Below are 27,458 nucleotides of genomic sequence, written 5' to 3'. Positions count from 1 at the left end.
TCACTGACCACGCCGAGGGGAGCGGGTTCTCGCAGACATGGGTTTTGCCTCGAGCAGGCGCCTCTTCATCCCAGTCTTGACTCCGCAGATAATGGCCGCCGCGTCTGTCCATGACTTCTAAGCTGCGTGAGACGGCACCGCAAAATATCTTCCAGGAACTCCTCTGCTCCAAACAGCCCGTGGTGGCCACGGCGAATCGACGAACAATACTTGGTCCGCCGACCGCGTTTAGTCATAGCGGCGCCGAGGGGATGTTGATGCGGCACACCGTCGTCCCTACAAAACGAGTCACCGCGGCAGGTGGAGAAGGGTTCCATGGTCGCTTCTCGGAAGCTCGCCACCCTCGCAGCTGCGGCTGGCTGGGAAAATTTTGTAGGTCGGTACCCTTGCAGGCCGTTCGTAACAAGGACCTGCTGGACGAAATTTGCTCCAAGTGTACCAGGCACTTTTCGTGGTCTACATTCGCTACAGCATACCTGTGGTATCTAATATGCGGTCATCTCGTATGCTCACGCTGGGGAGCCTTGAGGTGCAAGCGCTGCGGATATGTCTTGGTTTTCCACGCTGAACGTCAACAAACGTACCAATAGCGGAAGCGCGGGCTTGCCCAGCCGGCGTGTACACGTCCTCTGAACCTGTGCGAACCTATCTTCGCTTGCTGACCAGACGCTCACGCCATCCTCTGTCACCACTTCCAAAAACCAACATTGACTGTGATTTTTCTAAAGCAGTTGCATGTCATGGAAGCCATATAGTTGCAAGGTTTCAGGCCACCAGGTCCCGGAAACACCTCCCTGGACAAAACCGAGACCACCAGTGAGGCTTCAAATATCTGGAGTTACGATGAAGTTCCACGTTTCTTCCATTGGCTTGAAGCAGGTCACGCTGTCCCATGTATTTACAATATATAGTGGGAGTGTACAAGTTTATACCGATGGTTCGATCACAACACCTGCCACAACGGCTGCATTTGTTGTCCCACAACTTGGCATTACCTGACGATTTTTATTGTACAACAAATCGACACCTGCGGCTGCAGAACTGGCTGCGATACAGGAGGCTTGCCGTTTTATGAGAAAGCAGACACCTCATAAATGCACTGTGCTCTGCGATGTGAAATAAGTGTTCCAAGCTCTAATTTCTTGGCGAGCATTTGACACTTTTACAGTATCCATCCATCCATACATGCGTCCGTCCATGCTTTCATCCGTTCGTCCGTCCGTCCCTCTCTTCCTCCCTCATAACATAAGCACTCACCACTTCTCTCATCATTGTCATTATCATCCATCCCAGTACTTTCACTCTCCTCTTCCCTAGTGCAGAGTAGCAGACTAGCTCAGGTCGACCTTCTGTCTTTCCTATCAATAAAGTCTGTCTGTCTGTCTGTCTAGCCGTCTGCATTGCATATTGTTACGCTTACAATTTAACGCGATAGGGGGAAGGGACCCGTGTCGCACATAATGCGTTGTCGGTGTCCGAGTCGGCGTAGTTGTCCGTGAGTGAAAATTTATGTATATATTTAGGTATATGTATATGCCACGCCTTGCTATACGACCTGAGGTATATGCGGGTTATAATGCCGCACCATTGTGTCATTAAAGTTACGTGTATTACCTTGTCTTACATTCTTGACAAAGACATTTACCGGAATTCTGAGAATGAAAGCCCACAAACAAACGCCATGAAACAAAATACCCACAGCGCATGCCTTTTATGTTAAAAATCTTCACAGACTTAAACATGAAAAGTACCTAACAATACCAGAAACCGCAAAATGAGGAAATTTTTCTTGCGCCGCTGCCCGCAATCTCAGGGCTCGGCGCACTCAAGAGGCCGCGTTTCTACCAGAAAGCTCGCCGTCGCGCATAGCGGTTGTCGCCAGCGTTTCCTGGTAAACATTAGGGTCGCAGAAGGAGTCTGATATCTTTGAGTGCTATCGCGTCCGCGTGAAAATAGTGTAAGGTACGTAGGATAGCACGTGTATTTGTAATTACTTGTACGTACCTTATTTGGGTTAATAAAAAAAATAGGGACAAATACTTTCTCATTCGGCCTCGTAAATCTGCCGAGACGGCGACCGACGCTACAGCCAGGCAGCCGTGCCAAACTCGAGAAATTAGGCAAGAAAGCTTCTCTCTCAAAAAATGAAAGAGAGAGAGAGAGAGAAAATAAAGAAATAAGTAAAAATAGAGAGAAAGAAAATAGAAAGAAAATCTGGTTTGCTATCATACATCGGAGGGCGAATGAGGGGGACGTAGAAGTATAAGAACATAGAAAGAAACAGAGCGCATGCGCACTATTACTGCCATTCATCACAGCAGATAACAGTTAACAGTAGCCAGTGCTAAGCCTCTTGTGTATCAGGCAGAAATGAAAAAAAAGGAAATAACAAGGAAGACAGGTCTTTGGTGTAAAATCTCGTCCGCAAGCAATCAATTCTCGGCCCGATGAGCCTGACACGGGATAGAGACAAGCTGCGCGTCCTCCGGCGCCATCTAGTTAATCTGCCGCGAGGAACATCGGGATTACAACCATTGCAAAAAAAAACAAGCAAATAGAAAGAGCAACGCGGACAACAACAAGAAAAGGAAGGCTCAGCATTTGGTAGCAAAGTCATTAACTAGTCCCCGTCCTCCCTCATACACCTTACATTTTTCTTTCCATTCTATTTCATCCCCTTAATCCCACCTCCTACTCAGTCGATAGGAAGATTCCTCGTGCCTGTCACCGGAGCGCTCCCAGGCGGCTACGCGCGCAGCCTACGCGGCCATCGATTACGGCAGTATAGACGCCGATGTCACGCGCACCTGCTGCAGCAGCAGTCGACTTCTCCCTCCTTCCCCTCCTCCTTCTCATCTTCCTGCTCTGCAGCCAGCGAAAGGCGGCCGATCGTCCTGGGGGGCATCAGCCTACACTCTGTCGCTGCCACTGTTTTCCCCGTGCTCTCGATTAAGCTCCCTCCTTTCGGTTTCTCGGTCAGTGTACCGACGACGCGGTAGGACCGAAGAGGAGGCCCATGCTTCCTTCATTTCCCGCCAGCCTCGGCTATCAGCATGGACGTGACAGCAATTACTCGCCAGGATATGTCTATGTCGGATGGGAAAGCAGTTCGCTCACATACATACACTTCGGGAGTGCTCCAGTTCTGCTCGATGTCTCGGAAAATCGGCTGTGGTGTGTGTGCTTGTGTGTATGCGCGTGTGTGTTTGGGCACCCTCCCCCAATTTCGTGTACGCCTCGTATACATATCCTCCAGAAAGGCGGCCAGCGCAAAGGGGGATACAAGCACACTCCTCACACATTTAGCCACGCGCAGCCGCATGTATCTAGCGTGCCTGAACGCTGTGCAAACGGACTGTATGAACTTGTAATAAGATCCTGCCGGAACGGTACCGCAAGATAGGAAGTTTCGCGTTTTCGGCCAATGCGGTTTCGCTTGGCACTGGGCGGTGGAATATTCGTTCAGGTTGGCCAGGTTTAATGCGAGTGTGTGCAGGTGCATCAAATATTCATGAATCGAAGCGAAGACTGGAGTTGGACGCAAAATAAACAAAAAAGGTACCGTGCAGCGATGAAGGAAATACGTTCGGTTGCTTCGGAAGGAAAGTTTCGAATCTTCTTTCTGGTCTGTCCATCAAACACTGCGTCTCCGTCTTTACACGTAAATCGCTGTAGCAAATAAGCTAAGCTGGAGATTATAGCAAATGCGAAGGTGAACTCGAATGAAATGAAATGATTTGAACAAAAAAATGGTTCTCTGAAAATCCGCAAGGTTTAGTTGTAAGTTTGTTGCAAGTAGGAGATATGAATGGCGCACATGGAAGGTCTAGACGGATATGCTGATTACAACGGTATCTTAATGCTCGATCTGTGCGATGAGCAAAACCTTATAGTAGTTAACAGGGAAAGTAAATGTCATGGACAGGCAACGTGGCAATGCGGAAATCGGCAGTCATGTATCGGCTACGCTTTAGTCTCAGAACCGGTTTATGAACGACGAGGCCAAATGACTTTAGATGAACAAGGGCGAGATAGCCTGCGTAGTGTTCATTAGCGTATAAGCATAACTTCTGGGAGAGATCCAGACGCAAGACATGAAGACACAGCAACAGAATACTAACAAGTAAATGAAAAGCAAACATTGAAAATAGCAAGAAATGTGGGGAAGACAATGAAGACATTTTCTACAGCAGGCTGGGATTACAAGAAACTCGCAAACGCTACGCAGCAGGACGGCTACGGCTGAAACATCGTTGGAACGCCGTTAAACGGACATGGCTGAATAATAGTTGGAGCGTAAGGAGAAAACTACGCAAGCATGGAACAAAGAAATAAAGCAAGCTATAGAAGAGCGTAAGCAGGCATCTGGGGATCATTGAGAAGCCAAAAAGTTAGGATTGCACGAAGAAGTACTACATAGATGGAACAAGAGGGCGGCGAGTGAACTAGTGTAACAAAACATTAAATGTTCAAGTGAAACTTGTGTGCTTGGCATTTGCAAAAGAAAAAAAAACATAAAGGTGCACTAAAAAGATTCTGGAACCATGTAACAACAGTCGGAGCTCCTACTAAATATTCGCAAACGGCTATAAGGGATAAAGATGGTAACGTCTTCGAAGGAGACGACGCACTGTGGTACATCAAATACGTTATTATGGATAGTTCCGGCAAGAAAGAAATTTAGCGTAGAAAGCTTTTACTGAAAAAAAAAAGCAGAAGAAAATATCCCTAATAACCCGGCCACAGGACCCTGGGAAATTCTAATGCAGCTAATTAAATAGTTGGGCCCAAAGTGCAGGGCACTGCTGACTAACACCATACAGCAATTTATTCAAACGAAAAAAATTGAGATTGGGTGTCGTGAAAGTAAGATGGACCTTCTCTACGCCGTCATAGGTGATAAGGATAAGAGGACCTTGTACAGGCAAGTTGTAGTAACGTCGGTGAAATATGGAATGGCAATGCAAGCCATAAAATTTGAGCTGAGGCCTGTCCAAGTGGGTGGAGAAATACAATATACTGAGATAATTACAGAGTGGGTTCAGACCAGGCAGACGCTGAGAGGATAATATAATCGTACTGAAGCAGCGTGTAGACGTTTCAGTAGATCACGATATGGCAGATCGGTATGGAAGATATATATATATATATATATATATATATATATATATATATATATATATATATATATATATATATATATATATATATAGAGAGAGAGAGAGAGAGAGAGAGAGAGAGAGAGAGAGACAACCGAGTGCAACTCGTATTGGAAAGCCGAAAACACAGTGAAGGTGGGCAAATTCACCGATGATTGAAGCAGGTGTGCCCTCTCCATTGTTGTTCACGCTTTATATTAAGATTATGGAAAGACTACTGGAAAGCAGGGAATCAGGTTATGGTCTGTTTTACATCCGTAATGGGTAAGCTGTGCAGCAGAAGGTCACTGGCCTGATATATGCGGCCAATATGGTGCTATTAGCAGACACTGCAAGATAATTACAGATACTTGCGAATGGAAGTGGTCATGCAGTGACAAATCAGGCCTTAAATTTTAGCACATAGAAATCAGGAATCAAGATCGATGAAGAGACGAGTGATGACGTGGCATAAATTCAGCAGGAAGTCATACAAAAGGTCAAGCAATATAAATACCTGGGTGTTTATATAAACGAGGGAAGGACCTACTCAAACGTTCATCAAAGTAATCTAAAAATAAAAGGGAAGTGGAATGCAGGAATTATAAAACAGAAATCTTTGGGGCTACAATAAATAGGAGGTGATGCGAGGAATCCGAGAAAGTGTAATGTTGCCAGCACGTCCTTTCGTAAATGCAATTATGTGCCGTAAATCAGAAATATTTTCGAGGTCGGAGAATAAACAGAGGGGGCGGTGGGCCGACTGGCTTCGGGGCCCACGCTAAAACCACAAGTGAGGCAGCGCAAGGTCGTATGCATGGGCTTCTTTTAAAGGCAGAAAAGAAGCGCAGAAAAAGGTTAGTTTTAAAGAAAGGCTAAGGAACATAGATGAAAATATATGGCCGGCTAAAGTTCGTGCATATGTGTGCCTCAAAAGCGTGGACATAGAATGGAGGAAGCGGTCAATAAAATTGACAATCAAGTAAACGATAATTAAAAGGGTAAACAGCCAAGCAGGAGTTACAAGGAAGGTGAGGTAAACAGAGATGGTAACATTGATGCAAAGGATGGAAAGAAAAAAAAGACCGCGGAGATTTAAGAGGACAGGGTAACGAATATATCGGGAGGGAAAGTCTGCGCGATAGTGCAAAGGGGATTGCATTTCTATTTGAGTACCGAGCTTGCACTCTGAGTACAAGAAACATTCCGGAGCGAATATGTGCCACACGATGAGGCATGTGTGTGCTGGAAAAAAAGGCCGGAAACGGCTCGACGCATCCTGGCTGAATGCCAAGATATTCACCCAGTAGGACCAGCAAGGCATGTCCACATTCCAGAAGCGCTGGGATTCATAGAAGGCGGAAGGATAAACTGGTCAGCAATCGAGATAAGTGAAAGACGATTAGAATATTGGCGGAAGGAAAAGCAGGGAAGAAATCGATAGAACTGGAGCCATTGCAAGCGTAGGTAATGGTACAATATAGCGAGAGGGGCCTTAATTAGGAAAGATTGAGGTCAGATAAGCAAAAGGATGCGTAGCGATAGATAAAGTCAAGCCTGATTAAATCAAGCAGGCTATTTGTCCCCGCCCTGTTTCAAAGGGATGTCATTAAACACAATCATCATCACTAAGAAAAATTAAGATGGCAACCACCTAAACATCAATTTTGATGGATGGATGGATGCAAAACTTTAATGAAGGTCCTGAGGTACGCGACTCAGCGCGCTTGGGGTCGCTCCCACGTTGGGACAGTCAGGCCATGCCCGACCGCCGCATCGTGCGCCAATTGTTTTTGCATTTTCACGGTGTTATACGCGCCGTCTTGCCTTGTCATTGTTAGACATCTGATGCGGGGATATTGCTTACACAAACAAAGCATCACACAGGGGCCACCGAAGACAGGCGTGAGAACTCCTTTGTAGCCTTTCAATGTTCGCACCCAACTGCGCGACGGGCTATATTTGTACAGAATGCGAAAATATCTAGAATACGTGAAAGTGTGATAAAATAACTAACTCTCAGGATTAATTGATGGCCTCCAAATGCACACGTCCAGTCACAGCACGGCTGCTACCCACCTTGCCTGGCTGCGCTAGGAGCGATGATTGAGATGCTCCTCGTGGGCTTGCCTTTGCGAGTAGCCGACTTCCGAGGCGTAGTTTCACAAGCTTTCGTGATGAGGAATAGGGTGAGTGCCTGGAACTAACCGGCAAAATGCAACTGGCAGGAGAAAAACGGCCGACTTGGGACTTTCAATTTGGTAGGGAGAAAAAAAATTTGCGTGTGAGAGCTGAAGGAAAATAGGCCTCCAAAATTAATGTTTGTTATCACACATGCAGTATTGTCGAACTTATTAGTATTTGAACGTCAGGACGACTGAAAGTTCAGCAAGATTGTAGGGTATCATGTTAAGGAAAGACCTGCGCGCAAACACACATGCGCATGTATAACGAGAAGTTGCGGTAAACATGTTCTTTCCGTGTTTGCACGCATGGCTTCCCGTACCATGATTGAACGTTGCTTTCTCTTTCGAAAATAGCGAGAGTTCTGAGCTGTATGGACGCGCTCCTTCACCATGATGCGGAAGTATTCAATATGCACAAAGCCTGAAAGCCAGCAATGGTTACGCGAGACGAGAGGTGTGCCGATGAACTCTGCACAACGACGTTGCGCAGTGTTCTGTGCTACTCGGTATGTGCCAGAATAGACAATTTGGGACATTGAGTATTTGCCACTGGACATGTGCTATTCTGCATGTGAACATTCTGACTCAATCTCCTAGAAAGGGTATGTGAGGCTGGGTAGAGGGAGAGCGAAAGTCAAAAGGCAGGGGAAAGACAGAGAGGTTAACCACAACGGGAAATCTGGTCTGATAACTCTACGCTTTATGGGGTAGTGGGGCTAGTCAAACTGACATAACGTAGCTTTTACTCCATTATACTTTGCCACTTATGTACACCATGGTATGTGCTAATGTTGTGAAAAATAAACAAACTTAACTGAACTCAACACTGGCGAACGGATGAAGAAGAAAGATGAGAAATTGGAGAAAGCGACAAAGACGGAGAGCAGAGACACGCGATTACAGCCGGTCACGATACCCAAACATGCTCACGGCATATGGTTTTTTGCTCCAAAATGAACACCAGTTCTGGCTACATTCGTTTGTCCTTAAATACTGTAGCAGCGCCTTCGTCGCCCTAAGTTGCGATGGCTTATGAAGTTGGCATTCCAAAATGGCTTGCTTTGATATTAGACTTTGATAAAAGCAAGGAAGTGCAAATTAGAATGACCGCGTCTCCGTACTGTAGCGAAGACTGACACGTAGAACGCGTTGAAGGGTCTCCTCGCCACCGCAGACAGGACACGGCCATAAGGACACGAAAAGCAAATGACTTCGTAAATGTAGGTGGTGGTGAATCCATAGTTTTCTGTTCAGTTTGCAGCCATGACTCGTGGGAATCGGGTATGCCGTAAAAAACAAAACAAGTTATTCCGCCTTGATTTGTCTTCCAAGTCGTCTAAGCGCGAGATTACGGTGTCCTGCTGATTTTTCAACCACTCGGCGCTTTCTGGAAGTATGGTGAAATCATTGCAAAATGTGTCTAGTGCTTCAGATTTATTTTCAAGTGATTAAAGACGGCGGAAAATATCGGTTGGCTTGCCTTCAATTGAGTTTTCGCTGGTTTTCACATCCTTCATATCTGATTTCATCTCGGACCGACCTTTAGTAAGCTCGACTGTCGACTTCTTTATGTCTTTTAGCGTTAATAGGACGGTACCCATCTGATCAGACTGGGATTCGGGAAGACTACTCGAGGCAGAGTCACCTTGGCCCGTCCTCTGCACCCTTGGAGGCCCCGGGTTTTCCTCGACATCACCGCATTGCAACAACAACAGCGCCACGTCGAGACAATCACACATAGTAGCTTATACACGGCAATTTCAACCTAACACTCTGAACAAACGATCATGAGGAGATGTGTAGTCGAATAATTGCTTACCGCCAGAGTTCAAAGTCAACAAACTTCAGTGGTTTAGTTAATAAATGAGTTATTGAGCTCTATTTCTTAGTGGTGTCATTACCCTCTTTTTTTTGCTTGTTTCGTGCATACACCTTTTACAGTGTTTCATGAAGTGATCTTTTCTACTGGCCTGTGACTGCTGCAGCTTGTAGGTTATTTTACTTCCACCACATTTTCATTCATTACAAATTGACAAAATTCTTCTAGGTGATGTAATTTTCATTGTGGGGATTTAAATGTTTTTTCTCCCATCTACCAACATTTCGGCTGTTCAGTTCTTCTCGGCTGATTAACTGGCCTTTGGCTTTTGGTTCGATAACTTTTCGGGCTTCCTCGAATGCTCACTCATCAACTAAAATAAACCTTGCCCGTTTAGTGTCATCATCAATAGTGTTGTCATTGCGTAGTGTCACATGCACGCGCGCTTATAATACACACAGTATTTTACGTGTCGCTTCGTCCCCGCCTTCTCATTCCGCTGATAAAAACTCTTATAGCTGTTTAATATCAGCCTACGGGTGTTATACTTATACTCCCTTTCAGAAAAACGTGAAAATATCTTATATTTGTGACATTTGAACATGGTTTTTTTTTCGCCATTCGCATGCCTCCGAATAGGGATGTTTGCAAGTTGCGTGCTTTTCAGAGAGAACGTACATACAGCGGCGTTATACTCGTCAAGAGTGGCGACTTACAACGCAGAGGATCACCAAGTGGATCACCAGATGGATAGCCCACGATATCCATCTGGAAGAAGAGAAGGTTAACACAATGCGTAGATTGCCTTCTTCGTTGCTGTTCCGTTCCTGATAACATTAAAAGGATTAGTTACTCGAAACCGAAGTACGCCTCTCAACGAGAAAGCACATTGAAATCTGTGGGGTCATAGCGACGTCCGAGCGCTGTGGTAACTTCCCAATAATAACAAAAAAGAAAAGTTGTGTTCCAGATTTTTACAGCATTATTGTAAGGATGAAATGCACAGGCCAGAACAGGGGATGAGTAACGAAAGAGAGAAAGAGGAATTCAGAGTAAACAGGATACGCTCTGAAGGATTTCACTAAGAACAAAGACGGCCTCCTGGCTCATTCTTCTCGATATAGTAAGTATTCTCACTCTAAGGGAAAAAATAAGGTTTTTAATTTGTTATTTAGTAGGGCAACCTGATACACTGTATCTCTTTCATAGCCCTTCTGGCGATACTTTTCGCTGGCTCCCAAGAACCATATCTGGGTTTATCCAAACGAGTTTGTTCTGCTTCGATATCCGTTCAATTGTTCTTCACTTATGCAGACACCCTTAGCACAACGCCCTTACTAATCTATTCAATGAGCTTTGTCCGGCCAGAAAGGTAGTGCGCTAAACCAAATAGCCGCGGCACACATAGCCTATCACTGCGACATTATCTGAGATTTGGTGCTGTCTCTGTGGCCCGTTCTGCGCGAATCAAGCCGTCAGGACACGACGCGCCAACGACAAATATGTTTGTTATGAAGTTTTGTTTGAGAGCGCGCTATCACTGCTATTGCTTATTGTAACAAGGGTAAAATTCCCATGCACTTATTATGCGGTAATGTAAATCTGAAGAACTATTTTTGGAATCGTAAATTCCCGAGGTAATTGGTGCGGATTAGAAGAGCGCCCTTAATATCAGCTTCTGTAGCTGACATGCCACACAGCGCTAGCGCTTCCTATTCCCTAAAAGCCTAATTTGTTGACTTTAAATTTCGGATATATTTGCACGCGATATAAAGAATGAATAAATAAAATAAAAGCATGCACTCCCGTTTTCTGTCGATACTGAATGAATCATTGATGAAACACTCTCGATTATCCATCCCTCAGAGTTGCCAGGCCAAGCAATGCTGAGTGACTTGTCAAAGAGTGGCATGTCAAATTTTGGCGATGTTCATTCACTGCAGACGCACGAGCAGAATACTTCAGCCATTTGACATGTGTAAATTAAGATGAAATATTTTACAGCATATAACGGTTGCCTATTGGTCGGCAAGCTTGACCAGTCCCACCTTCAGCCAAGCAGCAATTACAAGTGCTGTTAAAGAGCTGCTACGCTTACAGGCCGCACAGCTAGAACAGTTGGTGCATCTTATGAAACTGTTCAGTACAGCGATTGATGACTCACGATGAAAGTGCAAGGTGATTGCGCAACCGGAGTGTATCGATGGCGAGTCTACTTCCACGATGCCTTGCATAAGGCTCTACGAATATTGATGTGAAAACAATACACGGAACAATGATGAAGATCACGCGAAAAACTGGCAGTTGTACTTAGAAGAAAATGCACCGAAATGGTGCGAGTTGCGTTTCAGTGACCCCGCAAGCGATCCTTGGAGTGTGCGGCGCCCTTGCTTGAAGACGAAATTTGAGGCAAACAAAATTGGTCGTCGGAACGAGACCTCCTTCTCTAAGCACCAATCAGGCAGTTTCCTTGAATACTGCTGTGGAAAGAGAAAACTACTCCAACTTGCACATCTCGATATGTGAGAGTAATCGTTCGCGACCGTAGTCCTATGTATGTGGCATAACGCGAGAGCTGCGAAAATGAATTCAAGCGGGAGTCCCGCATTCAAGAGACGGCGTCTTGCACTCGCATAAGTACCGTTTATGTGGGCAGCCCACGTTTGCTTGCCACTGGGCCGCTAATGCTGGGCCGCTTGAACAAGCCAACCATCCTTCGATGTTGAACACTGTGTTGAACGCTGTGTTGGTAGCATCGTAGCTGACAGACTCATGGGCTTCCCTTTTCCTGCCGAATAGCAGAAGGCCAGGATTAGCAACGAGTCTTTTCTAGTCCAATAGTGACGATGGATTTGACAACATCTAATATACTGCTCGCAATGCTCAGGAATGACGCACAGAGTTTTATGGTACTAATGGATACGAAAATTTCTGTTATTATTGTCACAAAATACTTGGGAAAGGAAATACAGTGCCTGGTCGGGAAGAGGTATTATGAATAATACCGAACGACGACCAAGAACTGGAAAACGTTTAGGGAAAAGCATAATTGAAAGGACGTTTATTTTTATGGTAAACAAGGCTTCCGGGAGGAAGCCGAAATTTTCTGTCAAATAATTTTTTTACCAGTGAATGCTTTTTCAGTTTTTCATCGGCATTTTCAGTTTTTCGTCGTAAATGTACTCCCGGCCTTAGCTGATAAAAGAGGGTGATCTCGCGTTGGCAGGGTCTAGTTGGGATTCGAAGGTGGAGAGAAGCTTCCAGGTGGTGCTGCCGGGGGTTTTGAAAACTTGGGTTGTTCAACATGAAGAACGTGGTGCTTCACGCCAGCACTCGAAGTTTTCAAACGGCATGTTACCTTCATAACGGCATCGACTCATATTTGCCGCCTTGAAAAGCGGACCGAGCAGCATTGTCGGCGTGCTCATTAACTATGACGTTGCTGTAACTTAGAACCTACAGAAATGTCACGTGTTTAAACTTTTTGCCATGGTATGGATAAGCATATTTAACGTTGGATACCAGTTCGTGCGGTCGTCCGCGCCGTAGAGCTGGCGTCATCAACGTCAACGGAACTTGCAGTTCTTCGCGATGCACTTTGTCTCCTCAGCTAAGAACTACCTCGGAGATGGTCAATATTGAGCGACTCGAAGACAACACTGCAGTCTTCGCCACTGGTTAGAGAAAGGAGCTTTAATGAGATGAAGCGGAATAGGTCGGCGTGCTTTACCGCTGGGTAGGTTCTCTAATAGACGAGCAGAACAAAAGAAAAGTGTTTCATAAGTTCGCTGCAGAAGCAGCCGGGTGTGCGGAAAGAAGTGATCAAGATGGGCCCAATGAATGCACTAAGGGAAAAGCATTTACGTATGGAGAAGGGAAAAAGTAGTAAAGGGACAACATTTGAGTAAACATCAAAGGAAGCTTCGCTTATCACCTGTTCGCACGTATATGTATCATCAATCGATTTTTCTTTTGAGGAGGGCCGATCATATACGGGAATAAAAGGAGAGGTTTGAAGTGGGGCCAAAGGAAATATTTTCAGAGCAGTCTTTCGCTGCTAGTGTATTTTCTTCTTATCCCTCGTCTCACCGAGTGGCGGATCCAGGCGATAACTGCGGCGTGTGAGAGCCAATACAGAAGTGAAAAAAAAATTTCTACAGAGCGGAGCCAACAGAGAACGACGCATCGTAATGCTGCTTTAGGCGCCAGCCGATCCTTGAGAGCAAAGTAAATAACGTGCCTAACTGCAGCCGTTATACGAGCCTTTCAGTCCGCTTCCGTGGTGCTTGGTGCGAAAGCACACGCCTTCGCTTCGTCGCTTAGTTCGAAAGGGCGGCAGCGCGTTTCGTGGAGAAGCAAGTGTTGCTTGATCAACAGGCCTCCTTGAAAGGCTCATTTGCCTAAGCTAGCTCGCGATAGCTCATTGCCCGCTCGGTGGGAGGAGGCCCCATCGCAAGGAGCCTTGAGGCGAGCTTGGCAAGTTCGCCGGACTCGCCGGTCGCTGTGCCGTTAATAATGCCTGTCGGCTTAGGATGCGTAATCGATGGCCTCCGCTGGCAATATTTTGCGTTTTTATACGCCTTCGCGCCTCATTTTTCTTTTTTCTTATACCTGTCAAGATTGACGGTCACTAACGTGCTCGAATGGGGGCCATGTCTAAGTCATCCTTATTTTACTATGTGTACTGTCTGCACACTCCCTGTTGCTCTTTCTTTCGTTTTGTTTTGTTTGCTGACGTCTTCCTTCGCTCTCTCGTGTTCGCGCGACAAAATTTCTTGCGGGAAAAGTTAGGTCGTGATTTGCAGTGTTTGCTGTGCTTTCCCGGCGAGAAGGGTAAACCAAGCCGAAAAACTTCTTCATCCGGAGCTTAACGCGTTGAATGGGTTTTCGTGCGCCGTCTCTCTTATTTATTTTTTGTTTGGTTACTCAGTTAATCGAAAAATTGTTTCTTATCTCTCTCGGCAGGCGCTTTTCTTTTCGTCATCACACATTATCGAATTTCCGTTAAAACTAGCACGTGTATAAGAGAAGAGTTCATTCCCTGGGCTCATCGAACGACAACAATGCCACCACCTACACTTTGGGATATACGACCAACCATATCTAGCGAAATTCATTGACTCACTCCCGGGAATGCTGTCACAGAGTCTTCGGAGTGAGATATTCCTCCACAGGAATACACACCAGTTCAATAACTGCTTGTTTGCTTGGCTCTATAACTTACAGTTCGCTTGAGCATTTATTCTCTCTTGTTCGGGGCGCTCTCCTGGCCAGGGTCTGCCTATTAAAAAAATAATAAACGACAAAATCACGAAGTATGTGTTGGTTTAAAACTTTGTGTTGCATTTTTACTTGTGGTATGAAGTTATTATTTTCACAGGCTCGAGAAGCCTCCTGTCTGTCATAAGTGCCTCAGAGATTTGTACGGAATGTCTTTTGTGTTAGCAAGTTGTGCTTAGTGCTGGAAACTTTTATTTTGCTCGAAGCATCTGCTGTGCTATGTATGTAAATAACATGAAATTAAAACCAAGGAAAAAAAAAAGAAAATACAGGCTGCAGAAAACGCAACACTGTAAATCGGTATTTCATAAGTAACAATCCTCATTCGCCAAATGCACGCTAGATGGCGCCCGAACACTTTGCCACCGGAAACACGAACGTTTCACGAGAAGGCGTTACACGTGCGCTATGCTAAGCGCATGTTCGTCAAAAGAGCGCACAACATAAGTACTCCTTCAGCCGCATACTCATGTGTGCTCACACCATTCGCCACAAACTCTCACTCACGCCTTTGAAGGGAGCATGAGTGAGTCTACTCGTGAGCATGCCGACTTATGACGTACACCTGAAGCGCCGACTAATGAGCAACAGCGCGTAACGTGAGCGTCATCGCACGCAAGAGAAACCCCAGTTTGTTATTACTATTGTCCTTTGAATCGCAGCGAAGAGCCTTTGGTACTTCTTATTCATCGGCTACTTATTTTTCAACCACCGGTCGTTGGCACAGCGTGTTACACGACCACACTACCGTTTAGTACGTTTGTAGCGCTATTTAAAATTTCTACAGTATGTGCCTTTCTTCTAATTGCACGATGTAACTACTATACCCCCGCTCGCCGATGGATCCAGATTCTTTTCATAATAGCCTAATCCAACAAGATCCCTTCATAGCGGCTCTTGGAATTTCTTCAAAGAGCATCCATTTCTTTTTTCGCTTGGTTTACCACGCGGAATAATCTGGACATGAAAATACACTATAGCATAGAGGCCTGTTTCGTGCAGATATTGCAAGAGCTATGCTGAAATTAATTGTTCATTAGCCATCGCCATTAACTCATCAGCTTTGTCGCTGTTTAACTGCCCTGAGTGCCTTTTCAAGGGCAGTATTTCAAATCTATATGGATCTCCGCCTCAGACGCAAGAGCGGAAGTCTTGGAATATTTAAGATGTTCTTCCGACGGCAGACCTCCAAGTCCAACTGTGAGCCGCTGTAAGTCCTGTCCCTGCAGGAGATAGCCTACGGATAGAGACCTCGTGAAGAGAGATAGAAAAAGGAATACAGGGAGGTTAACCATGGTTGCGCCTAGTTAGCTACCCTGCACGTTGGGAAAGATAACAAAGGGAAAGGAAGACATGAAGGAGAGTCAGTGCGCGATCACCCGCAGATCAGTGTTCACTCACGTATATTGTGGGGGAGGGAGCATAGGTGCAGGGAGATGAGTGCACGAGTGTTCGGCTAAAAAAGGGACTTTTGGAGCAGTGAAGACAGATTGCAGGTCCGAGGGATAGGGAAATAGGAGTGGTAGCAGGTTACAAGAAAGGGTGGGCATTGTTAGTCTCCAAAGTCATTGTATATGGATTCCTGATCACTTGTCTGCACCCCGAGAACTGTGATATTAACACGTGGATACATGAAAGCGCATGCAACTGTCCACGATTCTGCAGTGCTTTGGTTAGGCGGACTGACGAAAGCTGCGATTGCGTCCTGCATAGTCTGCGGGTCAAGGATCAATAGATCTGGAAAGTGAGTTGCTTAGATGCGGGTAGCTTGGATACTACGACGTTTCAGACTACAGAAAGCATTTGTCCTTGTCTTGGGTTAACCGCCGCGTCCGTGTAGATTTAAGCAGAATCACCTATGTACGGCCATCTCAATTGCTCCAGCCGGTCGAAACGTCGACGCAGCTTAGTCGTTTTGCTAGCAGTGATTCTCGAATTATGACACAGTGCAAGATGGTCCAAGGTTGCAGGGTATGTTATAATCTTTCTTTTTATTTCTTCTTCTCTTTATCTGATCTTTCGCACCTCTTTCCGTGGTGCAGTGTAGCCAACTGGAGATATCCTCTGGTTAACTTCCCTATATTTACTTTGCACTTATCTCTCTCTCTCTATCGCTCCTAGAAATAAATATATAAATAAAAGGAATGGAGTGCCGCGACTGCTAGAATGTGAGGTTTATTAAAGTTTCTTTGTTTTATCTCGCGATTTATAATCTGAAAAGCGGACCAGGCATCACACTGCTTTGACGGTGTCCACGAAGAGGAGAGGCCCGCAGAACTCTTGCGTACTGCTGCCAATACCTTCTGAGGAACGCATGCGCCAGCGTGAAGCATAATCCGCGCCTGATGAAGTCGTTTCGCCGTCGAGAGAGGGCTGAACTAACCGGTCAGGCATATCAGTTGGCGCGCTTAGGCGACTGCTAGAGTTGGCTTAAACACGATAAGTCTATAGCGGCGCACTAAACCTTTAATGACTCCAATAATAACAGTTCAAATTATACCGCCAGAGGATTTTGCTTAAACCGCCCTTTCAGCGTGCAGCATTTCTCCGAGTTGGAGATGATTCAAACTGGCTCTCCATAGCAGTGCTTTGAAGCGATGTGTAAGTGCGCTATGGCCATAGTATACGATGATAATCCTTAAAGGCATTCTTCCCGCATCAAGTGGACGCACTCAGACGGTGATAGGAATACGTAGCTGTGCGAAAGCTCCGTCCGCGGGCACGCTAATCTTGCGCGTTGAATCTAAATAAAGTTTCCTTGGTCCTTAGGCAGCGAATATTTCGAGCTCTTCCGTGTGCATATCGCTATCGTAAGCCGTCGCTCGTATTGATTTTGGCCGCGTACGCAAGACCAACCGCTTGTGTGAATTTCACAGCCTACAACAGCATCGTCGTTTTATCAATTTATTAGAGACCTAGCGCTAAGCTGGTATACTCGCTGAGTATACTAGTAATTTAGTACGAGTTCCTCCAACAGAACTGGATGGCCACTGCTCTTTGTGCCTTCGCACTGCGAAACATATCCCTTTCAGGCGACGATTAATTTTGCCGATTTAAAGCTTAATTTCACCACGTTTCTTGCATCGTCGGAATCATAAAAAGCGTACCGCTACAGAATAGAACAAGAATTTTCAATTGTCTAGTGAGTTTTCTCAAGTTTACAGAATGTGTAACTCCATGCGAATATTCTGTACTCGAATGTCAAATGTAAAAACATCGACTATTTCATGTCTAGCAGGCCTTAAGTGCACGTATCCAGCCGCTTGAAAATTATTCCTGGGAAGATGAAAGAAGTGAACCCGCTTAATAGAGCGACCGACTCACACCGATAAAAAGAACTCAGTCGCGTACCTCCCCTCTGGTTTTACTAAAAGTTTTATCCAACCTTAATTCCATTTGCAGGTGTTTCAAGATATATGCGACATATTTTGCATATCATTACTTTCATCAATGCTTTTGCTGTTGATGCGCAATCTTGTCACACACAAGTGTGTAAAAAAGAGCGCCGTAAAGAGATACTTCCCGATTAGAGTCTGATAATATTTAAACGGGTCAAACGTGACGTCATGAATAAGAGCTAACCTACTAAGCTGGTGCATCTGTAGAAATTCTCTTAGGAGTTGGACACCGGTCTACTTGCTGCTGCATTTTTACGCTGTCACCGGCTATACCATAGGTTAAGAGCGCTATTACTCCATGCGCGGTACCCGCCGTATTGGCTTCGCGGCTATGACCTTGCACTCCAAAGCACGATCGAGGTCGTGGGATCGAGCCCCGGCCGCGGCAGCCGAAATTCGATGGCGGTGAAATGCAAGAACACCCATTGTAAAAGTTGTCGGACGATCTCGCCGCTGCCACCATTTGAAGGGGTTGAAGGTCGTAGAGAGTAACTTGGGAGGAGCTAGGCGTACAGGGTTTATTTAGAGTATTTACATTTTAAAAAAGAGATACATTCGACAGTCGAGCGTGGCTCCCAAATGGAGCACACAAGACGAACCATACAGCATGCGAGCATGAAGCTTCAAAAACCGGCACAGAGCACACTGACGAGCACGCAGCTCACGAGCACACTCTAGCAGCCGACAACAGCTGCTTATAAACACTCCGTGTTCCCTAGATCCTTAGGTGAGGGAAACGTTCGACCAGTCAGCGTAGAAAGTCCTCGTAGCCTGCCCACCTTTGAGGGAAGGGGGTAGGGGGTTTACACGCACACATTCCACACAGGCTTCACTGCCCCTTCCGAGGTGAGACGGGTTTCGCAGAACTCGGCGCTTACGCCTTGAAAGGCGCGTTGGTTCCCCGAGCTGACCCCCGCAGCGTGCCGCCGTTTGTCCATTGTCTTGCGTCCTGTAGCCGGCACGAGTGTCAGCAGACTGTGACGAATCTTGGGGCGCACGTACCGCAAAGCACCCTTTTGTTAGGGAAGCTCTTCTTGCTGCAGAGAGACCATGTCGGCGGTGGCGGGTTCAGTAACAATAGTTGGTCCGCCGATCACGTTTAGTCACAACGGCGCCGACGGGGTGTTGAAGCGGCACCTCGAGGTACCTACGAAATGAGTCACCGCAGCAATTGCGATAGGCTTTCATGGTTCTCTTCGGGAACTTGCATGTTGCCACCTCGGCAGGCCATTCCTAACACCGTGCGTTGAGGGCACGTTAAAGAAGCCCATGTTCGAAATTAGTCTCCCCACTACGGCGTGCCTAATAATCGTGTGGTGTTTTGGGCACGAAAAATCACCAGGGAATATATATATATATATATATATAGACTCCTCGTTGCGCGTTAACTAAGCAGCATGGCGTAGGCCGCGCGCGCAGGATCCATGGAGGAAAAAACTTCTCTCTTTGGGATTCGCTTCGAGATTCGGTTATTGCGCAGCAAAAAGGTGGGGAATTTAGAAGTGGGGAGAGGGAAGTAGGAAGAGAGAAGTAGAAGTAACTCAGCAAATAGGCGGAAGGTTGGCATCAGAAGCGCCGCGGCGAGAATGCCGTGGCCATTGGCGGGACTGCTACGCGGGGGTGCTGTGGAATTCCCTTGTTCACACGCCTTTTATCCAGCCGTCTGTCTCGGCTCTCGCTGCTCTGTACGAGTATCTGTACCTAAATAGCGCGTACACAGAATGACTATTAAGAGCTCAAGAAAGTTGGCATCCCAGTACAGGGTGACTGAAAGTGTAGAAAGACAACCAGGAGTAATTAGAAAGAAAATGAGAGAAACAGATACAGCGAATTGCATGCAAAGAATGGAAACGAGAAAGACCATGGAGATTTACAAGAATGAGAAAAAAGAAATTTGAAGGGATAATCTGTAAGACAACACGAAGGAAAGTGCCTTGCTATTTGAGGCTCGAGCTGGTAGCCTAAGGACAAAAACATGCCGAAGTAAATATTTGCAATTAGATGAGTCGTGTGTATGTTGCGGCAAAAATCTGGATACCACTCAGCATATTCTAATGGAATACGAAGGGATTCACCCAGCGAGACTAGTACGTAACGTACAACTTCCAGAAGCGCTTGCATTTAATGTAGACGTAAGTATTGACCGGTCAGCAGTAGAGATAAACAAGAGACGTTTGAGTATTGGTGGAAGAAAACCACAGCAGAGACTGATAGGACCGGATCCATTACAGGCATAGGTGGTATTACAAGGTAGATACAATAAAGCGATGTATACAAGAATTCTACAAGAAAAAGCATTGCTGTTAGCGGGCTACAGTTATCGCTCGCGCGACATCGTCTATATTCAGAGAAGCAGCGTAAGGAAATCTCAACAACGCCTTGTTAGCTATGGCGAGAATACTTCGGACTACTGTGCTAGATGGGTTTCCTTGTGATTTCCTTGCGCTTCCTATACCTACGCGAGGCCTGGCAGCTACCACTACCACAGAAGTGGTCTCATAGAATTCCGCAGCTCGCGTGCGGCTATCTCAGCTCGGCTTTCGCACAATTTATGACGCTTTCTCACTTATCTGCCACCTTTTCTCGTGATCTCCAAGCGGCACCGTTTCATGAGCGTCGAGTGTCTTCGACGCGAAAAATCCTCTATTTGTCGCCGTACAACTGTACACGCAAACAGCTATCGCCTCACTGTGCCACTGTTTGCGTTCTAATGCCTTTTCTCGCATACACTATTGTATACGAGATATCGCAAACGATAGACTATCGTTAGCCGTATTAGCACTATCTTTCAACAAATTATCGGCTTTGGAAGAGAATGGCCTGCACACTGACCAGTGATGACGTACTGCCAGTCATGTACGAGCGCACGATTTCGCCTTATCTTGCTTTGTTTTGTGGAGACTCTTGGTAACGCACCGAATTTCGGGTAGCGAATGGAACTCTCTCACCTCCTATGTGCCGATTTATACGTTCTTTAATCAATACAATTATGTTGATAGCCAGCGCTGGTGCTTGTCCTTTTCTTCCCGCAGGCGCTTTACACCACGCTCACGTCATGAACTGGCCAACTCACTCAATTCAGTTGCCTTATTCTTGAGAAAGTACTCGTTTCATAAACGTTTCGGTGTTCGGCGGATGCAGCGAAACAGACGAGTTCGGCCCGTATGTGACCGAGTCGGGGATGGAAACTCACGTCGCATGTCACTTCTTTATCCGGGAGGCACGCTAAAGAAGCCGTCAGAAAAGTTTTTCCCCCATCCGGGCGAGGACACAAAGCGCGGGACGGTCTCGCGAACGGAGAGAGCCTCTCGTCGGGTGTGCGACGTGCGCCAAAGAAACCCATCCTCATCCCGAGCCTTGGGCGAGGCTCCGCAACGCCTTTCTCAGAACGATGCTGGAATGAGCGTGCGAGCGCGTGCCCGGCCACCGACACATTTGCACGCTGACGCATAACGACGCCCGCCACTCTCTAATTGACCCATCAGATGCTGTGGGCCCCGGCAACGGGAGGGGCACGTCGCTTGCTGCGCGCACAGCGCAGATGACAGTTGCATGTTGCCGCTGCGAGGAAAAAACAAAAAGAGAGGCAACGTCCCCCGCGGCTCGAAGTACGCTCGGCGGGCAAATCCCCTTATTGCATCCATTTCTCCCCTGGGAATTGCTTCGCGGCAGCCACGGTGTGTTTTCTCTAAAAAAAGCTTTCGCCCGGCCGCATCCGCGACGCCCGCGCGTCTGTAATTAGCCGCGCCATCGTTCGCGCCTCGTCCGCGCGTTTCCTGTATTTACGGACGCCGCGTGGCTGGCGCGTAGCCACTCGCCCCTTCCCATAGTGGGCGCCGCATCGCGTCGTCAGGGTAACGGCAATTTGGTTCTCGCTCGCCGTGTAGGCCAAGCTCGGGGTCATCTACGAAGTGCGGGTACGTTTCCATCCGACGCGCAGACGTCACTCGTCCTGCTGAGGTTGTCGCCAGCGAAAAGTGCGCGCTGTTACCACGTGGCTCAATGGGGAGGAAAGTGCGTTTCCGCGTATAACGCGATCGCGGCGTCGGGCGAAAGGAATGACGGCCTCCCTAACGCTCTCTCGCGCAGTTGAGCATGGCTTCCAGCTTCGCCACCGGTACAGGACATTCGCTACCAGGACATTTGCCACTGGAACTCAGCGTTCACCCGAGATGCATCCTTTGTGAGCACCGGTTGTTTTTTGATATTACGGAGGCTTGCTTTTGTTCGAAAGCGTTCTAGGGGAACGCTAAACAAGATATAAGATTAAGCTATGCCGATGAGGGACGGACGGCTGCACTGTATACCTGAGGCGCACCTTTCAACGAGTTAGGAAGCGTGGTGTCCCAGCGAACGAGACAAAACCGAAGGACAAGTGACGAATGCAGAATGCGCTCACCTATTGCAGAAAAGAGCACTTCGGTATATTGCAAACGTCCCGCGCAATAGTTCTCCAGTTACATTGTTTACCCGCTATAAGATATTCAGTGTGAAACGCATGTTCGATTTTCGTTTTTTGTAGGCTTATTCCTTCCCAAACGAACAACTCAAAGTGTTTATTAAAGATTTATCTAATATAAGCATGTATTGCACAGATTCACGCACCCGCAGCGCCAACAAGTGGCTTGTTCCTCGTTCTCGCACGACCTATTTTTTGCAGTCTCTTAGATTCACACTGCCGTCCCTACTTAATAAATATGAAGAGAAAGAGGCCAACTTTTCTACGTTTACAAAAAAAAAAGAAATGCGTGAATTTTTTCTACCTCTCTCTAATGTCTTTTATACTGCCCGAACATGATCAAGTATGTTTCATTACTCTTCGTAACACGTTTATTTTCGTCATTTTATCATGTGTGTCCACGTGAACATTGAATATTTCAACTATAATGTACTACTTTTCTGGAGTGTAGTTATATATTCACTTTATTTGTTCTATTCTTCCGTTGTTGTATTTGCACAACCTCTTCTTAATTATTCTTTTTAAATGCATTTTTTACTTGATTACTGTAAATTTGTTCTTGAACGTATGAATCGTAATACCGCTGTCATGTACGTGGGCCTTTAGGTATTTTCAAGTGGTGTTACTTCCGCTTTTGGCCTAAGGGACCACCAACTGTCGTTGGAAATAAAGATTTGATTGATTGATTGATTGATTGATTGATTGATTGATTGATTGAGTGAATCCATCCAGAAATTGTGGCGAGTGCCTTTGGCGATGGTACAGATTGCGGAAACGTCTGACCTGGCTAGTTAAGTTTTCAGTTTATTTATTTATTTCACGTACTTTCAAGGCCCGAAGGCGTTACAGAAAGGAGTGGAGTCAAAACAAGTAACAGCGGAAGTAACACCACTTGAAAATACCTAAAGGCCCACGTACATGACAGCGGTATTACGATTCATACGTTCAAGAACAAACTTACAGTAATCAAGTAAAAAATGCATTTAAAAAGAATAATTAAGAAGAGGTTGTGCAATTTAGTTGCTGAGCACTAAATTGGATAACGAGGCATGCATGCATTGCAAGAGAAACGAAAGCATCATCTGCTTGCTCGGCCAGAGCAATACCTTAAGTACAGAACAAATAACAAAATTCATTGCAATTCTTTGAGGGAATCGGGTTCTAGAACTGAGTTTCCATTTCTTACCGGGCGAATTTTAGAGGCTCCGAAAAAAAAAATTCGTTCACCGTGGTCGCTGGACCGGTGTACCAAGTCGGGTACTCGTTGTTAGGCTGGCACTGGTTTGCAAGGGCAGACGTGAAAGCCTGCGCTCTGCCATGGCCTGTGGACTGTAAGAATGGTGCGAGCTTTGACAAGCCGTTATTACGGGAAGAATGCTTTGCCCCTATTCTAAATATATTTTCAAGAGTTCGCCTGTTTCTTTGTGGTGTATCGTTGCACTGATTGCGCGCAGGCTAAGCGAATCTAATCTTTCTCTTGCGCTCTTTATTTGAGTGCTTGAAGTGTCTTGATAATGAGACAAGTAGTTACATTTCCATGAAGGACTTTGCAGCACTGCCTTGCATGTAGATTGGGAACTGACCTCCCAACAGCTGTACTTTTCCTTATCTCTGTCTCCTTCCTATCGGTCGGTGCAGATTAATTCAAAACTGCGTGTTGTTGAGAGCGTCTAATGCAACTTGTACTGTGGAGACACTGGGGCTGTTAGTGCGCGTGATATCTCGCGAGTTATTGCTTTCGGTTATAGCAGCGATGTAGCCTAGATTAATAATTATTGGGTCACAGGGTGCAATATATCGACAGGGATTGACAGATTAGGAACCACCAAGTGATGTGGTGTCTTTACTCTGTCTTTTTCTTTACTCTGCCAGTCCCTGTCAATTTCATGTGCGCTGTGATTCAATAGACATGTATAACCAACTAGCCGAGCAGTTCGTCCTATACTAATAAGCTACTAGCGGTACAGCTAAAACTACACGAGACACTGCGGCAGTTACTGCGCGCAATATGTAGGTACTTGTCACTCTTGCTAGTTATGCACTTTTACCCGCCATGTTGGTGTACTGTATTTGGCGTTGCGCTGATATGTCAGAGGGCGCGCGATCGAATTCTGGCCACAGCGCATTTCGATGGAGTGCAGAAATGTAAAAAAAGTCTGTGTTCCGAGCAATAAAGAACCCACGGGTTCGAAATTATTCCAGAGTCCTCCAGTACATATCATATCGCGGTTCTGGCACGTAAAACTACAAAATTAAATTTTAATTTATTTCTGCGCGTTTTGTTGAAGAGAAAATATTATAAACATACTATATATCAACGTGACTTGGCCACGAAATAAACGGGCAGTACTCATATTCCTCGGAATGGGAGGTAAGTCTTGGCGCAGGGAACTACGAAGTTTTTTCTATTGTGTCACAATTTTCGTCAGGAAGTTTGAAAGGTGACATAGGATGTCCTGTGATAAATGGCAAAATGATAACTTTCAGGGGAGCTTTTGAGCTTCCACATTTTATGCGGCTTAGGCCTTATGCGGCGACTTTCATTAAAAAAAAAAAAGGAAACCCGTTGGCTCACAGTCTCTTCTCTCAGCCTATAAATACCGGGCCTGTGGGTCGAGAAACGTGATCTAAGTAAGCCTTTCTAGCATGCCGTAAGTCACAGTCGGTACTCTGTACCTCAAAGTTCACAAAGTGGGAAGTTTGAGCTTCAATTAATCACGTTAACGAAGTGATGCAGCCGCGGCAAGAGCCCTAAAGCGAAGAGCCGAGGTCTTGAGGAACGTGCCTGTTGCATTGCGCTAGCTACAAGAAAAGTAAATGATGCGTGAATGTGTAGTAGATTAGTCACTGGTGCAGACGATGACCTCGCTATCTTGCCAAAAGACGCTCACTACATATGAAGTTTTGTGTGCCTTATGTGCTCGTCGTTTCTCGTTCAAAAGACGGCTAATGTCCCCAGGCTTTAATGATGTGTCGGCGTGCTGGTGTCATCGACCAGTTTCTAAGAAGGAAAAAAAAAGAAGCTCTACCTTTTGAATATAGATAAAAAGGAACTTAGCTTTTAATGTGGAATTTAGCCTACCTGCGGTCATGCGTTGCGACTGCGACTACCTGCAGCCACGGTTGCGACTCGTTTAATCAGTGCCCATCCGGTGAATGTGCAACTAGCGTACTGCGTAAGTGCTTCAGTCTCTGTAGTGCGCATTAAAGATGTGTAATAGGGTCCGCTTTTCCTATATCTGGTCGGCTCCTTACGCACCACGCACTCCGCAGTCGCGTGCAACTGCTAAGCTTTCACAGTCGCATGACAAACACGCGACGCTGGAACTGTCCTGTGTACGACTGGCCAGCTGTGCTAGCGAAGCGACTCGCTGGCTGTCAAGTTTTCACTACTGCTGCACACTTTGTGGGCGGCATTTGGGAAGCGTCCCAACTTATTTCTAGGTGGATAACTGTAAAGCGTGCTTTTTCTCACTTTAGGTGGGCTTGAGGGAAAGTACAAACCTTGCTTTAAGGAAACTTCTTTTTTTTGTGGCATGACTCATACAAAGGCGTTTCTTCCTAATTTGATTGCAAAAGATAAGCAAAAACCACAAAGGTGTTCTTGCTTCATGAGGTGTCTATTTTGTCGGTATACTGCGCAAATAACTTGTCGCTTTTACGGATTAATTTCTTGGCGGAAATCTTGCAGCGCATGCGGCCGTAAGAACTTGCCTGGAAAGCGTGCTTTGCCGCACTAACATGTAATGTGAGGGGATGCAGATAGTCCAGTTCATTGCTAAGCGCGCGGCGTTCCGGGTGCCGACATGTGTAAATGCATTTGTGCGCGGTTTTCTTTCGAAAAGCTCTTGCTTTCGGGACATAACTTGGGCGGAATTTCAGGACTTAGTTTTGATGGAAGCAGGGAAGAGAAAGTTTTGATGGTACGTAGTTTGACGATCGGGTTCTCCACGTCCACGCTTGGCGCGATGGGTAAGCCCGGACTCGGACCCAGAGCCGTGTCGCATAAAGATGAATCTGCAGTAGGGCTTGTATTCTACGTGTTGCGCTACAATAAAGTTGGGAAACACACACCATAGAAACAAGCGAGCAATGAAGAAACGTTTTGCGATGAAGAGCAGAAAACCGTCATTGCGATATCACATACTCAACTCACAAAAAAGAAAAAAAAAATGGGTTCTAGTTCGTTGAAAAATTGGACATATTTTTGCCGTGCTAAATATGGCGCTAGGAAGTCCCGCTTCAGGTGACGAGTATTTATAGCTGACAACTTCGAGAAATGATGAAATGGATTGAGGAATAATTTGCTAGAAGGGGGTAAAGCAAGGCACTCAAGCCTTTTTTCTAAGGGGTAGTGGCTGGATGTAATTGGTAATTATCAATTCATTGGGAGTATCGGATTTGAAAACGTGCATATGTATGAAACTTAAGAGCTGTGTAGTGCTTTATTTCCCCTTTTCTCTTTTCTTTCATGTTATTTACCCTAAAGGCCTTTGAGGTCATTACATAGGGATGGAGACCATATATACAGAAAGATGCAACATGTAAAAACTGTAATGACATAACAAAGTGAAGCAAGATGTTAAGTGATCAAATCAAAATTATGCATATAGATACGCCGAAGTAAATGCCGCATCTACGTGCATGAAATGAAATGCACGTGGCTATATATTAATTCTGTGCAAACCAGACTGCCCACATACTTCTTCAGGTGTAGTTAGGTTAAAGATTATTGCCAAGGAATTCTTTAAGTTTGTCCACAAATACATGATGTTCGTTAATAAAGGCGGCAGCTTTTGAAAGGGAATTCTACTCTTTAATGGACAGGTTAAGAAAAAAAGCGCACGAGATCCGTGCACGCAAACGGGTACTGAACCTTTTGGTTTTAATCAATGCGGGAAAGGACAATGTCCTTCGGTTGAATTAACAATGTTGTACAGTTATTGGATAATGGTAAAATTCGTAAAAAAATGCTGAGGCAGAACATATTTTTCTAATTTCGAGTGATGGCAGATCGATAATATTTTTAATAGCTGAAATGCTTGAACGTAAGAACACTGCTTCATGACGAACCTAGCTGCTTTATGTTGTAAGACTTCCAATTTCTTCAATAGAAATGATTGGTAAGCGTTCCTTAACACAGGGCGGCCGTAATTACTGTCACATGCTTTGATCTCA

At 45.8% G+C, this 27,458-nt stretch overlaps 1 protein-coding gene across 2 annotated transcripts in view; it reads left to right on the top strand.

The window, feature by feature from the left end:
• LOC135899735 (solute carrier family 35 member F2-like) overlaps window positions 1-27,458 on the top strand; it is a 236,920-nt gene that overhangs the window by 111,458 nt on the left and 98,004 nt on the right. The window contains exon 1 of one of the 2 annotated variants that reach the window (XM_065429063.2): window positions 21,865-22,004. The exons of the other annotated variant lie outside the window; for it this stretch is intronic. Within the exon in view, the coding sequence (XP_065285135.1) occupies window positions 21,880-22,004 (125 nt within the window). The 5' untranslated portion in view covers window positions 21,865-21,879. Of the gene's footprint in view, window positions 1-21,864; window positions 22,005-27,458 lie in introns of those variants that run through there. 2 annotated transcript variants of the gene reach the window in all.

Source organism: Dermacentor albipictus, chromosome 5, assembly GCF_038994185.2.
Source record: "Dermacentor albipictus isolate Rhodes 1998 colony chromosome 5, USDA_Dalb.pri_finalv2, whole genome shotgun sequence".
NCBI classification, from domain to species: Eukaryota; Metazoa; Arthropoda; class Arachnida; order Ixodida; family Ixodidae; genus Dermacentor; species Dermacentor albipictus.
The sequence above is the reverse complement of the archived record's forward strand: the minus strand, read 5'-3'. Positions and strand labels throughout refer to the sequence as shown.